General features: G+C 40.7%; 2 protein-coding genes across 2 annotated transcripts; both read left to right on the top strand.

Moving 5' to 3' along the window:
* The first annotated feature begins 197 nt into the window (after positions 1–197).
* Positions 198–2936, top strand: apex2 (APEX nuclease (apurinic/apyrimidinic endonuclease) 2). Its single transcript, XM_061272823.1, has 6 exons — positions 198–441; positions 522–605; positions 770–950; positions 1049–1192; positions 1272–1341; positions 1889–2936. The coding sequence occupies exons 1-6, from the start codon at positions 327–329 to the stop codon at positions 2840–2842; spliced, it is 1548 nt and encodes a 515-aa protein (XP_061128807.1). The 5' UTR covers positions 198–326; the 3' UTR covers positions 2843–2936.
* A 1767-nt stretch (positions 2937–4703) lies between these two features.
* On the top strand, positions 4704–15817 carry LOC133150347 (sodium-coupled neutral amino acid transporter 3-like). The gene is made up of 16 exons (XM_061272827.1): positions 4704–4889; positions 8630–8711; positions 10045–10129; positions 10223–10338; positions 11220–11293; positions 11831–11923; positions 12002–12083; positions 12163–12245; positions 12381–12439; positions 12514–12651; positions 12768–12847; positions 13156–13256; positions 13383–13507; positions 13777–13921; positions 13996–14099; positions 14168–15817. The coding sequence occupies exons 2-16, from the start codon at positions 8671–8673 to the stop codon at positions 14270–14272; spliced, it is 1431 nt and encodes a 476-aa protein (XP_061128811.1). The 5' UTR covers positions 4704–4889; positions 8630–8670; the 3' UTR covers positions 14273–15817.
* Positions 15818–15879: the final 62 nt, after the last annotated feature.

Genomic DNA, 15879 nt, shown 5'->3' with positions numbered 1-15879 from the left:
TCACTTTACCACATGTAATATGGCGACGGCGTTTACGTATGAACATGGCCAAGGCGAAATCTATATATAGTCTGTCTAGTACAGGTCTGTAGTGCCGATATCTTTCTCACTTTATATAGATTTACAGGGTCTATTTTATACAGATAAAATTAAGGAATAATTAAACTTTTTTATTTAACACGTGACAGCGTCCAAATACACTTCCGTTTGTGCACCCGCGAATTTTTCTGTACTTCCGGGTCTGCACGAAAACAGTGCACTATTACAACCATAACTTCCAGTACCTGAGTGTGGTGCATATTTACTTCTTTTTTTTCTTTTTCAAAATGAAGTTAGTCACTTGGAATATTAATGGTATACGGACGTTCGGAAGTGGAATCAAAAAGGCGCTCGATTCACTGGACGCGGATATCATATGCGTGCAGGAGACCAAAGTGACAAGTACTTAGAGAACACGCGGACTTATTAAAATTATCCAATAAACTTTGTGTGATTTTAATTCTCTCTCGAATTGCTCACAGGAGACCTGCTCGATGCAAGGACTGCCATCGTTGATGGGTATAATTCCTTTTTCAGCTTCAGTCGAGGACGCAGTGGCTACTCAGGTTTGTTATCCTTACGTTGTCTTGTTTTTTTTGGTGTGTGTCTTTCATTCTTGCCAGCAATTCGAGTAACTGAATACTTGCCTTATATGATGGACAACCCCTGCAATGTCACAGAGAAGGTCTGCCAGTCTTTCTTGATGTCACATTGTACTCACTGTGTATAGGTGTCGCCACTTATTGTAAGGACAGTGCCACACCATTTGCTGCTGAGGAGGGCCTCACTGGTCTTTTGACCAATCATGCGGGAGCTGTTGGTTGTTATGGTAACCAGTCCGAGTTTACAGATGAGGAGCTCCAGCTTTTGGACAACGAAGGTCGAGCCGTTATCACGCAACACAGAGTCCAGTAAGAACATGAACTCGATTGCACCGACAAGATGTTTTAAATATGACTGCACTATTTACTGTTGTTTGTCTATTCTCTGTTTTTGTTTATTCCGACAGACATTTGGACAAAATCCTAACTGTTACTGTGATAAATGTTTACTGTCCGCGAGCGGACCCAGAAAAGCCAGAGCGAAAACAGTTCAAACTGCAGTTTTACAAGCTGCTTCAGGCTCGAGCTGAGGCTATACTGAAGAACGGGAGGTGAGAGGGCTCCTTGCATTCGTTGGCTTAAATGGGCACTAATTCCACAGTTCTCATTTGAGTTCTTTTTCTTTCCTAGCTCTGTAATCCTTTTAGGAGATGTAAACACCTCGCATCGACCAATAGACCACTGTGACCCAAATGAAATTGTAAGTACTGTACCCTTGAGGACCAGGACCAGAGTTGTCAATCACTATGATCCGTGACTACACTTGTCACTCAAAACGCTTGCATCTCAAATAAATTTTCCCAATCGAAATGAATGTAAATTACATTAATCCGTTCCACCCTCTCAAAAAAATCCAACAAATTATGTTTTACTTCAATAGCACTGTAATAGTGTTGTAAATTATAAACACAATAATGACATAACATAATGTAAAATATTCACCTATTTGTGCATCATGATCACTTTGTTGCGGCTCCTTTTGGCATGCACGAGTTGGCCATTGGGGGTCAGTATAATACTTAGAGCAACTGACTAAGTCACTGTGTTTTCCATCGTTTGAGAGCCTTAAGCTAATTTTTGAATTGCTAAGGCTAAGCCGCTTGGTAATTTTGAATCCATGTTTTAATTTAATTGTAAACTTAAACCGGTTGCAGCCTCTTTTTTAAAATGTATTGTTTAGTATCTTCCAAACTACTGCTTTTAGTGAAATTAGTTGCATTGAATTCACTGTTCCTCTCATTCCTCAGGATGACTTTGAGGACAATCCTGGCAGGAAATGGCTGAACGGCTTTTTGAGGGACAACAAAGCGTCGTCGTCAGCAGATTTCTCCCATGATGGCAAGTTTGTCGACACGTTTCGCCATTTCCACCCCACTCGCGCTGGCGCCTTCACGTGCTGGTCCACTCTCACGGGGGCTCGCCGCACCAACTACGGCACGCGCATCGACTACATCTTTGCTGACTATCAGCTTGCCAAGGAGCAGTTTGTGGCAGCGGACATCATGCCGGAGGTCGAGGGCTCGGATCATTGTCCCGTGTGGGGGGGTCTCCGGTGCGCTCTGCTGTCCAACTCCAAGCCGCCCCCTCTCGCTACCTGCTACCTCCCAGAGTTTGCCGGCAAGCAGCAGAAACTCTCACGCTTTCTGGTTAAGGTGGACCAAAATCCATGTCAGACTGAGTCGAAGGAAGCGCTGCCCGGATCGCAGGAAGAAGCCGAAAGGAGGGAGAATCTAAATGTCACGGGCACCAAGAGAATCCTGAGGACAGAGTCTGCCTGTCAGACGAGCAAAAAGGCCAAAACTGCTAAGACTTCTTCAAAACCACAGGGCAGCCTTCTTGCCTTTTTTAAACCCCAAAATGGAAAAGCACTTGGTTCTTCACACAATTCCCTCAAAGCGTGCCCAGTTGAGAACACGCCACAGCTTCACAGCGCCACGCAAAACAAGATGACACAAGGTGAACAGACATACAATCCACATGACAACAAAGAAGCATCTTTGGGGTTTTGGAAGTCCGTCCTTCACGGCCCGCCCCCGGCGCCCACCTGCAAGGTTCACGGTGAGCCCTGCGTGTTGCGCACTGTCAGGAAGGAGGGGCCCAACGTAGGCCGCCAGTTCTTTGTATGCGCCCGCCCTCAAGGGCATGTTTCCAACCCAGAAGCACGCTGCAATTTCTTTGCATGGGTTGACAGGGGCAAATGACGCTCCAAAAAAGACAACATTTTCCTAATGTTTCACCATGTGTCTACTGTGAAATTTATTTTAATCGTTTGAATAAAATTGTGTTTCATAACAATTCAGGTCCAATATTAGTTTTAGTTATTTCATTTCCGTTAACTCATGACCTTGATCAACACTTTGATTTGCTGACGCCAATATCACTCACCAAACACACTCATACAGCTTTAAAATGTACATATAAAAATATTCTTGCTACCTTGTGTCTGTTCATATGTCACAGTAACAATGAACTATAGTCGTATTTCAGTTTGCCCAGAGGCTAAATCTAGAAAAAAGCCTATGGGCCTTAACTCAATATTTGGACAAAAGTCAAATATATGCTGTCATCAGGTCAACCCCAAATATTCTTTAAACAAAATGTTCTGTGCAGCCCAAGTAGTCGAAACACAATGTTCTGATGAAAATTTCATTTGTGGAATATGAATTAAACAAACGCAGAATCCACCTGTTTTTAGCCATCTTAGTGGGCGGCCATATTGCCACTTGAAAATAATGACATCCCAGTTGTCAGTTTAAAAACTGTCTCGCCTAGAAAAATACTAGTCATCTGACTCTCTATTAAGTTATTTAGTTAGTAGCTGATGTCCAATGTGCCGTCACACAAGATGAGACTTTTATATGCTGCAGCAGATTTGAGATTGTTACCAATTATTTTGACTATACAAGGCAAAACATTATGTTGCTTGAAAATATGGTAAGAGTGGGATTCATTGAGGCAATTTAAGCGTAATTATATGAATGATTTGCATATTGTGGAAGAGCAAGTTCCACTAAAGGAATAGTGGCATGCTAAGATAAAGAAAATGGGCGGTTCCTGGGTGTGCAAACAGAACTCCCATGTAAAACCTTATCAGTCAACTGAAATCTCACTGCCAAGACGTCAAATGAATAGTCATCATGCTTTTCATGTCTGGATGATTTTTCCTGATGTACTGGGGGCCTTGGAAAAATGTCACAGGACATAAATGTCACAGAGTACATACACAAACATGAGTAGCTTGTTTCAATTGACTTGGAAATGTGTGCATGCCGTGACTTGCTCTGTAAGTTAAATGTTGACAGTTGGAGGCCCAGTTTTTAAGTAGCCATATATTTTAAATTATAAACAATCGAAAATTCGGCACACCACGAAGAATTCGGATAATAATAATTTTAAAAAAAGCCAAGTATTTCAAACAGCCTTCAAAAAGACACACTTAAATCTCTAAATTCACCTTTCAGAGCTTTTTATTATTCTGCTTGTCACTATACGTTGCTGGCATAGGTAGATGGACAAAGATACATTATTTGTATTAAACGAACAATTCTGGGGACCAGTGAAATTGAATAGCTACACCCGATGATCTCTGACTGCCCCCTAAACAATGGTTTACAATCACTGGTCTATAAATTCTACCATCCCTCCTTCCGTGTCTTGCCAGGGACTTACATGATAACTCGCACACTGTTTCCACTCGTAAGCGCAATCACATGCTGGTAGCCTTAAGAAAGCACTTATCTACCTTATCTACTTAACCAATATAGCATCACTTCCAGGCTCCGTGAGGATCCACTCATCCTGCGACAAAGCCCACCTCAGGTGACACCCGCTTTGCCACTCCTCTCGGCTTGCATAAGCACTAATGGCATAGGAATGTGTCTCCACCTGCTCCTTGACTGACTTGTTGAAAGCGACCCTCTGCAAACTTCAGCCAATTGCTTTTTTGCAGTTTCACACTGTTGTGGCTGCTTCCCAGTGAAAGCACCGGCTTGGATCCTACACTACCTGTGGTTGAGCAAAGGGTTAACTCTGGGTGTTCCCCTTCCCCCTCGTTCCCTCCCCAGCCGATAATCTCTCTACTTTCTCCTCCCACCACTACTGAGGAGCTCTGGAGGGAGTAAAGCAATTGTAATTATACTCACCAAAACTGTGAGAACAGAGAGAAGGAGCATACTGATTCTTTTTAGTGTACTACCAGGACATTATTTTTGTGTGGAGAGAAGGCAAGCCGTGCTGTTTGACAACTAGGTGAGTGTCTTCCTGTGAGAGAAGTGTCTGTTGTACATTTTAAAGAAGGGAGTGGAGGCAGTAACTGTCAATAGTGAGCCGCTCTTGCATCAGACAGCACCATGTGGTACTAGAAGCGATGCTGGACACAGAAAAATTGATTTCAATTTCCAATTGTTCATATGTAGACAATTTGATGCGTCATTGAATTGGAAATTTTTAAATAATGTGAAAAAAAATGGAATATTTTTCACTTTTTAACCTTGTTAATCTTATCTCTGAGGTGAATTTGACGCTATGCAACGATATAACATCTTTAAATTAATGCCACACGTCCACTTTTTGGCGGTGTTATACTACACAACTTTTCCTAAATTACCGTATTTTCCGCCCTATAACGCGCACCTAAAAACCTACATTTTTATCAAAAATTACAAGGTCGCATCGCTTCCCAACATTACGGTAACTGTAGTCAGGGGGCGTCACCGAATAGCTGTTGTACCCGCGAGGCTATTTCATTTCAAAATAGGCTGCTCCGTTAATGTTTCGAGTAAATCTACGGATCGATATGGAAGGGAAACATAAGTAAGTAGTACCAATGCGTTAGATCGAACTTTAGTCAGTTCCGATCATTTTATAGGAGATCGTTTGAGAAACGCGATTGTTTACACTTTGCTGAGGCTCATGGGAGATTGCGAGCTGAGGCTCATAGGAAATTGCAGATGGCTAATGCTATAACGATAGCTGCTATACGCGCGAGGCTATTTCATGTCAAAATAGGCTGCTCTGTTAATGTTTCGAGTAAATCTACAGAGCGATATGGAAGGGAAACATAGGTAAGTAGTACCAATGCGTTAGATCGAACTTTTGTCAGTTCCAATCATTTTATAGGAGATCGTTTGAGAAACGCGATTGTTTACAGAGGGCTCGTTGGTTATTGGCTAGTGGGTGCATACCGCAACCCTAGTCAACCTCAGTTTGTTGCAGTAAAGCTTCTATTTTATGCGCCTTATAGTCCGGTGCGCCTTATATATGGACAAAGTTTTAAAATGGGCCATTCATTGAAGGTGCGCCTTATAACCCGGTGCGCCTAATAGGGCGCAAAATACGGTAATAAGGACAGCTGGGTAAATTTGCCAATGTTTTTAATGTCCTTGTTCACATGAGTGTTGTTACCTTACACACTTTTGGTCTGTGTTTTGGGGGACTAAATTGAGGTCAGTATAACAATCTATTATTCACCCACTCAATCATAACTGTAGTCGTGTGAGAAATACTGATCATCCGCATGTCATCTGACCAACTCTCAATCTTGCCGCTTGCTCTTTTTCTGCTGAAAATTACTTCTGAGAAAGGAGCTGCTGTCACATTTATTTAACCACGGAAGGAACACATGCATCTGATGATAAGGCATCCTCCTCAGATGACAATGATACCCTCATTGTTGAACCCCTTCACGCAAACACACACACAGACACACACACACACTTTGGTTTGTCTCTTGACCAAGAGTTAGTCTTTCCAAAAATTGTGATTATATGTCATCCCGCTTGAACTGCAGGGTAGATTGATGCCATCAAAATGGTTCCAGATATGCCTTCAGCCTTGTCCAAAACTTAAACTCAGCATTTGAACTCTTCATAACACCACTAATTGACAAAACACTGACTGGAGAAGACATATGAAAAGTAACTTGTGATAGAATAAATCTGCAAATTAGCAACCATGTATATTTTCCTCCCGCTTTACGTATAATCCCAATACAATATGCAAATGAGCTGCATGTATTATTTTTGTCCTCTTGGGTTTGACATTCCCACGTTGTACAGTAGTGTATCTGTGACTGTGATTGAATGCGTGTAACTTTTAACGGCGGGACTCTACTTGTGTCAAGTCAGTCCAAATTCAAATGAGTCCTTTGCAGTCTTGGAAGCTCCGCCTCCATGGACCGCATAAGCCATGGCGAATTTGGACAGATGAATTGCCCATGCAACAAATTTGAACAAATATACATTTCTACGATACCGCCGGCTCAATGGCATGTTTACAAATGTCGATACATTAACCAGAAACCTAATTCATATCATCTCTATATTTGACACCTACTGGCAGTGTGGTTACGTCTTCTCAGTTTCTAAATATATATTTTAAAAAGTAATAATAAGAAACAAGCCTGTCGCAATCGAAACAAAAACCAGTTTTAAGGCTGCATTCGTGGGTCACGTGACATGCTGTTTGGAAATGACGTCATGTAGCCTAAAAAACAGCTAAAGATAATAGAAGTTTGTAAATTAAAATGTACCAGGAGCTTAGAAACCTAACATGGAGAAAGAAGTTTAAAATCAACAAGACTTTCCAAGATTCCGCTTAGCCGAAACCTGGATACATTTCACTCATCAGTGCGTTCTCGTAAATTGTGTAATAGCACTTGTCAAACAAAGAGGCTGTAACACATTTGAACAGCTAAAATTCCAGCATTCACACAAGAAGCCTTTCAGTTCTCTGGCCCGCTTCAAGGCTCCTTCTACGTCAGCAGTCCTCCTGTACGACCAGTGTGGGACCGGAGGAGAAAAAAAGTCTGTGGAATGTCACACAGTGTTGTATCAGTGCCTCTTTCGGGGTCACATGCGAGAATCCCAAGGGTGTGTGGGTGACCTGTGGGAAAGGGGTAGTATCTCATGACCCGGTGGAATGAGCGCAAAGCAGAACTACACTCTTCGGTCCTCGCACCAAATTTTTCATTTGACCCCGTGTCACCTCATTGGCAGCACAAGACTGCTCAATTCAAGTCACATTGTTTTTGGTGTTTCTCGTGTGCATTAGATGCCAGTTGTTTAACTCTGTCGGTATTGATTTGCTGAGAAAAAGTCAGCACGCCTCTGTTCAGTATTCCTGAGATAAAAAGTGAGACCAAGCTAAATAATTTCACTGCACACCTCTATTCAAATGCCAGGTTCTCTTTACATAAAAAGTCAGACCCAGCTAAATTATTTCTATACTTTTTACTTGGATAACTCAAGTGAGAAAAGGTCTTTTTGAAAGAAGAAGTAAAAATAACTGAAGTAATAAAGTTTCACAAGTGTGCACACTTCATAAGTGGACGTGTGGCTGTGTTCACATTTAACCAATCACATTCAAACTCATTTGGGTGTCAGCACACACTTGCTGCAGAAATGTCCCAAAATAAGCCCAAATTAGTCTTCTCTTGGCATTTTTTTCTTCTTTCTCGTAGAGCCCTACAGGAGGCACCATTGTGCATTTTAGGCTGTATTTCTTTAGCTGATAATTAAACAAGGCGGAAGGAGTTATGAACAGTTTGAAATAGTGTAAGCACAAAACCTGAAGGCTTCTGCTAGAAAAAACACAACTAAATGCGGGGGAAAGCCTACTGCATCTCCTGGATGTGCTTTGGGTAAAACAGAACTGTTGTACTGAGACCAAAACAAAAGTGTCAACTCAACAAAATCACCTCCATATCCTTCTCGGGATATTCACATTTTACAGCTTTGAGCAAAACTGTGCTGGATTTTCGGCAGCTATGTTTGCAACTTCTTGTGGATGTGTTTAAATAAAATCTATCTCCAGGCTATTTCGAAAAGGCAGCATTTTAAGCTTAACCTAATGTTTTTCTCACTAATTATGCAAATCATGAGGTATGTTGAAGTGAAATTCTTGCTTCGTTACAGCTTTTAAGAGTATAAGGGCTACAATCTATACGGGTTGACAGGAAGCGTTCTAAATGAAATGTCTTCCAATTACAGCTTGAAGAGGATTGAATCAGTCACCTTTACACTGTAGCAGAATGGAGCTTCAGAAAATGAACGGACACGGTCGAGAAGAAAGGTGAGATTTAGAAATGAATGATACGACAATTTTTATTTTGTCAAAAAACCCTGAGCATTTACAGCATAAAATAAGATCAAACCACAATATTTACTTGCTACTAAGAGGAAGAAAAATATTTGCGGACACGGGTGGGGAAGGCCTCGACCAAATGTGACCACACCAGTCTGGATAATGAAGCCTTTCTGGCCTTTCTGGTCACATGATGCTGGACGGTCCTATTTCTAAAAGACTATTTGTATCCTAAAAAGACGCTAAGATTGGTTATCTGAATAATCATACTGACATTTTATATCATGTACACAAATACATACAGTTATATAGGCTAGACACAAATGCACAAAATACAGGAAGTCATAATGAAGTCAACCCACTTTTTTCATTTTGTTTGTTCCTTGGTGTTTCCCAACGGTATCTTTGGCAAGGCACATTTTTGTCATGGCAAAATTTGTAGCTAATAACTGAAAAGTGAAAAAAGCCAACAAGCGAAGTTATCCAGCTAAATTAACCATTAAAATGATCTCGTTCAGCTTGTTTTGCAGTTCAGGTGTTCCAACTCCGCAAAAAAAAGCAATATTAGCCAGTTAATTAGCTCTCTCCACTCGACACCTTCTGTAATATTAGTAAAGTGAACTTCCCAGTCAAGTTGACTTACAAATCTGAACCCACCCAATTCTTGTTTTTCAACAATTGCACAACCGAAAGTTCAACAAACGGATCCATTCAGATAATTTAATTTTTACAGTGTAGTCAAGATTATTGTGGTGTGAATGTGTCACACAAGGACAACAGAGATTCTCTATGTCGAATTACAACATAAATGTAATCTAGCCGTTGAGTAAAACACACATTCAATAAATTATGACTTCCAAAAACATATGCGAATCATAACGTTGTTATTGCAGCAATAGTTCCATATGTTATCATTCCTTAACAGAACAGAAATGAATCCACCATATTGAGACCAATTATATTTAAAATTAAAATAAAAATCTATAAACGTGTTTAATAATCCAATAATACTGTGCAACACCACAAGCATGGAAAGTTAAGTTGTAATTTTTATAATAATTTTAATACCCTGAATAACATTTTTAAAAATCCTGGTTGAAAAATAATAAAATGGAGAAGAGAATCAGTCAAGGCAACCGGATGCCACTGCTTTGTACGCATTAGATTAGATTGATCCGGATGAATGACAGTTTACTCAAGACATAGAGAGGAAGTTCCAACCAAAGCAAAAGGTCAAACAAGCCCATTGATAACGGTCGTAAAAGCTTTTGGGTCTGCTTACAACGTGTAGTTTTTAACATGTGCTTTATTTGCATTGTAGCTTTGATGGGCTGGATGCCATGGCTGAACATGACGAATTTCTCCCACATAAAGCTGGTGTTAAAAAAGAAACACACTTCACAGATGTGAGGTTTTTTTTTTTTTTCTCTCTCACTCCCACTTGTTTATCCTGTTCCTCTAACAAGTTGCCCATTCACTTATCTTTTTTCCTGGTGCAGTTTGAAGGGAAGACTTCATTCGGAATGTCCATTTTCAACCTCAGTAACGCCATAATGGGCAGCGGAATTCTGGGATTGGCCTTTGCCATGTCCAACACTGGAATCCTCCTTTTTATGTGAGTAAATGAGCAATTTGATGTCTCCTGATTATTTGTTACTCTGCACATTGGCCATTAGTGGGCAATTAATCGAAATGTAATTTGCGTGTGATTGGTCCATGTTCACATTCGCAATGACACAAAGCTTTGAGCGTGCTCACGAGCAATTTTACTGAACAATGAGCTATAATCGACACACACGCACATACGCACACCGCTTTCCTAAACCAGATTTAAGAAGTTAAATATAGCCTGCAGTGATCAAATCCAAGACAGGCTTGCGTGGAGCAGTCGTGTTCTATCCCTGTGTCGAGGAGGGAGGGAGGGAGGGAGGGAAGGAAGGGGACTTATCTAGTGGGGATGCGCAGGACGCTTGATCTTAAGTACCATCTTTTTTTCCTATTTAAGTGTTAAGATTTGAACTACCATAACACATTTTCACACGTGTTTAAGAGATTTTGCCACAGTTGGTTGAACGCAAGAATGTATGGCATCATGCTTTGGAGCCGTTTTCCTGCAGCTGGTTCTGGAGCCTTAAGGTGAAGGGGCTTGGTAGCACAAAATGTTTCTGCTAAAAAAAAAGAAACAAAAAACAGACAGGAAAAGCTTAGGATAAGCTCAGAACTTTATTTGAGCTTAATCATAGGCTTTTTAGATGGTGATAGGTATATGCTGACCCCCATTTAGTATGATCTTGAATGTAATTTTGGTTTACTCTGAAAACAGTCCTCTCTGATTTTCTTTCAACTGAGTGGTACAATTTATATCGGTCACATTAACGATGGGAATCATTTTGAAATTATTTATCTTAGTCCAGGTTATGAATAGGTTTGGTCTGACCTGAATATTGCACGGAATGTTAATAAAAAAATTAACCATTTGCTTTGTTTATTTTTCAGAATTCTGTTGGTGTTCATTGCCATTCTGTCTGCATATTCAATCCACTTACTGCTGAGGAGTGCTGGAGTTGTTGGTAAGAGGAGTTATGATCATATCACTAGTGCAACATTATGCTTGACAGGAGGGGGGCAGAATTTAAGAATTAATCAGGACCGTGTAATTTGCGAGCATTGCACTGGTCATCATGGATAAAACTGAATCCCACTCCATTTACAATATATTTACTTTCTATACTGAGTGACAAGGCAGGCAAAGAGAAAAAAAATCCCTCTCATTTCTCACTTCCTCGTTTTCCAATATTTACACATCACAAAAAAATATATATATATTTTTGTCTGAATTATACTACCCCCTAGTGGTCAAAGCGCACACAGCAGAAAGAGTACAATGTTAATGGGGATTAAAGCATTAATCGTGTTGCACAGACTGTTTACATTTTGTTTAATTATATGATGACTACCTGTTTTTATTATTATTAATGCGCAATACTGTTGATTTTGGGGGGATTTTTTAAATATGTTGCAAAGGTTTTGGAGGTTGGTGTCTCTCTGTATGTCACCCTTGGAAGAAAGGTATTGTGGCTGCATTGCTAAGGTTTGGATCTTTTTAGGCATCCGAGCATACGAGCAGCTTGGGAACAGAGCTTTTGGTCCACCGGGAAAAATTCTGGCAGGGAGCGTCATCACAATACACAACATCGGAGGTAAAATGGGATCATTTGTCGTCGTTCGCTATGAAAAGTGAAGCTTGTACTGAGAATATTTTTGTTGTTTTTTCTCAGCAATGTCCAGCTATCTCTTCATTGTCAAATCAGAGCTCCCGCTGGTTATTCAGGCTTTTCTTGGCAAACATGAAAACACAGGGTGAGTGTCAAATATTGCCGCTTGACTTCAATGCCAGCTTTATAATTTAGTGTACTGATTTTTCTTTGTATGGTCTCAGCGAGTGGTTCTTGAATGGAAACTACTTGATCATCATTGTTAGCGCTGCCATCATCCTTCCTCTTGCACTCATGAAACAACTTGGTACGATTCTACATCCTGTCATCTCATTTCCACCCCCTGCCTTGTTAACTTTCTCACCTCTACAATTGTGGTCAACACTTGCAGTAGTATGAAACCTTATGTAGATTTTATCTTCATCATGTTGTTCCACTTTAGGTTATCTGGGATATACTAGCGGCTTCTCTCTTTCTTGCATGGTGTTTTTCCTCATTTCGGTAAGTCTATTGAAAAACAATTGACTTTGCAATCCAAATGTGACACATTTGACCTATATTTGATTTCCCTCCAGGTGATCTACAAGAAATTCAACATCCCTTGTCCACTGGAGGACAGTCTGCACAACACAAGCCTCATTGCTGACAATTTCACAATTACAGAAGATGCGGAAGACTTTTGTGATGCCAAGCCATTCACCATCAACTCACAGGTGAGGCCACCTTGCGTTTCTTATCTCTCTCTCTCCTTCAGTTGTCACTGCAAGTTTTTATTTTCCGGTCAGATGACCAGACTAGGTCACTAATCTTTGGCATGATTGGCTTTTAGACTGCATACACCATCCCGATTTTGGCTTTCGCATTTGTCTGCCACCCCGAAGTGCTGCCCATCTACACAGAGCTACGAGAGTAAGTAATGCTTTGTATAGTGGAACCCTAGTTTTCGTTTGCTCCGGTTTTGTTTTATTCCACTTTTTGTTCCTCCATTCAGTTTTTAGACCTCCTTCAATTTAATTTTCTTGTGAGACATGGCTGGAATGAGCTGGTCTTGTTTTTTTTTTTTTTTTACAGTTGGCAATAGTTTTGAGCGTGTGATAGCGACACCTACGTGACTTAAGTTGAGCATCACGTTAATCACATCACTAATGATTTATTTGCCCAAATAAATTTACCAAAATCAATGGGGAAAATATAATTGACTGTTGTCTTGTCTTTAGTGCCACCAAGAAGCGTATGCAGAATGTTGCCAACATTTCCATCTTGGCCATGTTCATCATGTACCTCCTGACGGCACTTTTTGGGTACCTCACTTTCTACGGTAAGACTTAAATATTGCACAAGTTTAAATGAATTGTTGTTCTCCTTCAAACTGAATACACATTTTGCAGTGTGATGAAGCAGGGTCAAAATCGGGCAAGGTGTCAAACCTCGTTTCTCTCTTTAGGTGCTGTGGAGTCTGAACTGTTGCACACTTACATCCGTGTGGACCCCCTGGACGTGCTGATGCTTTGTGTGCGCCTGGCCGTGCTCGTGGCTGTCACACTGACTGTGCCTGTGGTTCTCTTCCCAGTGAGATATTTTTTAAATTCAAACGATTAATCAGTCAAATATCGTTGAAAAGCGGATCAACAATGTAGTCAAAAATAATCATTGCGATCAACACAGCCAGTTTCCAATCCGAGCCAAAAACAAACGGACGTTTCAGCAAAAGCCCGGACACCTGAATGTTAGGCTTGGCACTGATGGCCGTTGCTAGGTTGAATGCAAAGTGACTCGTTCTTCCCAGTGAAGTGTGTGCGACCAGTCTCATGATTGTCTTTCCTTTCTTCCCATTGTAGATCCGCAGGGCCATACTTCAGATCTTGTGCCCCGACAAGCCTTTCCACTGGGGCATACACATTGCCATTGCGATATTCCTCCTCATTTTGGTCAACCTGCTCGTCATCTTCGTGCCCTCCATCCGTGACATTTTCGGACTCATCGGTATGTGTTTGCGCGCTATTATCGCCTCGGCTCCTGGCGGTCTCACCGAATGGCCTCTCCTAATTTCTTCACAGGAGCCACGTCGGCCCCCAGCCTCATCTTCATCCTGCCTGGAATCTTCTACATACGAATCGTTCCTGCAGAGCAAGAACCTTTTCTGTCCAGACCCAAAATTCAGGTAGCGCTCATCGCCGTTGTACACAATGTTGTATTGCCCTTTTCATGCAGCACGCTTTTCTCCTGCAGGCTGCATGCTTTGCCGCATTGGGATTCATCTTCATGACTGTGAGTTTGTCGTTTATCTGCATCGACTGGGCGAGCGGTGAGAATCGAAGCGGCGGCGGACACTAGTTGCACGCCGAGGGCCCAGCAATAACAATGTGAACTGAAGCCCCCTCCCTGTCACTAAATATATTGTTCGCCAGCAGCCATTCAGTAAATGCTGGCCTTGAAAGCAGAAACTGATCAATCAAAAGACTCTCCAAGAGAGCGACGAGAGAGAACATGGACACGTTTTGTGACTGGATTTGCTACAACCCGGGATATATTCCTTTTTTAATGTTGAGTTAAGTAAAAATAGCAACAGCGTGACTCACATGCGAATCCCATTGAGGGTATGGATTCAAAAGTTCTGGGAAAATAAACAAGTCACTGCCAATGTTCTCTTAAAATATTTCCCTTCTTATGTGTGCAGTACACATTGAGATACGAATGACCTGACTTACGTGTCACGGCAGTTTAATGCCACTCACACTTCAAGTTTACCAACAACTGCTAGCATAATGCTAACATACAATGTAAAACACAATTGACATGCTGACTAATAGCACCTGTTGAGCTATGCTAGCTATGTTTATAGACAAGGTAGCAATAGTTCCAGGCATACATTCTTTATCCTCTACAAAAAGTGACTAACATCACTGCATCAAATTGAGTCACTTTGATAACGTGAACTTCTTTGTTTGTGTCTTATGTATATTTACTCCACAGAGTGGTCACAGAATGAATTAAACTCAAATTAATCTCAAGGCACCACTGTAAAATCAGCAACACAGCAAATCGTTTCCCTGTCATCAAAATGAATTCAACATTTCATTTGGCACATGCATGTCGTTTCATTTTAGTTTGGTTCCTCAATGAAGTTTTGCGCAGTTTTCCTTTCACATGAAATAAGTAATAATGGAGGGTAGTGTCACGCTGAATTTTTTTTTTCACAAATCCACGATTTGTTGAATTCAACAGTAAGTTATTTGAAATTTTAGTGCCCTACTATGACAGTTTGTGGAGGTGAGGATGTTGTGTAGAAACGAAAAAAAATGATGCAATTTGTGGGCTTTTGCTGCTAGAAACGAAGCTCAATTTTATCTGTTGTTACAAACCAAAGAATAAATGCAGTTACTGTATCATGTTAAACCAAAGAGCAGGGGTGTCAAACTATTTGGAATAAGCTCAAGTGGGCCGGATTGTTTTTCTTTTGTGCCTACCCCATTGTTTTGGTTAAAACGGCTTCAAGTATATTCTGAAAATTCCCATTTACTGATTATTATCTTGCGATTTCCAGCAAGATAATATAATAAGATATATTTATAAAATAAGACATAAGATAATAATATGGGTTATCTTGAATCCCTTATGAAAAATGAGTGCAGTTTCTGGTCCGCAGGCCATAAGTTTGACACCACTGCCGCAGAGTGTAACACATAGCTGTAAAGCTCATCCTATTGTTGTTGTTAATGTTTTACTAGAAATCATTCATCATGTCAATCAATGCTATGTGAATATTAAATTCAACCTTTTCATATTTGTAAATGTTAACTAAAAGCAATGTTGAATTTGATTATTTTTCTTGTACAGTTTTAATTTAACTGTCTGTCAATAAAGTAGATCTCATTTGTACGCCTTCTAAGCTCTGCGAATAGAAAGCGTGAAGTCGAGCAAATGGAAGTAGCATATCATCA

This window comes from Syngnathus typhle, linkage group LG2 (genome assembly GCF_033458585.1).
Source record: "Syngnathus typhle isolate RoL2023-S1 ecotype Sweden linkage group LG2, RoL_Styp_1.0, whole genome shotgun sequence".
In the NCBI taxonomy this organism is placed as follows: Eukaryota; Metazoa; Chordata; class Actinopteri; order Syngnathiformes; family Syngnathidae; genus Syngnathus; species Syngnathus typhle.
This window is presented reverse-complemented; position numbering and strand designations above follow the sequence as displayed.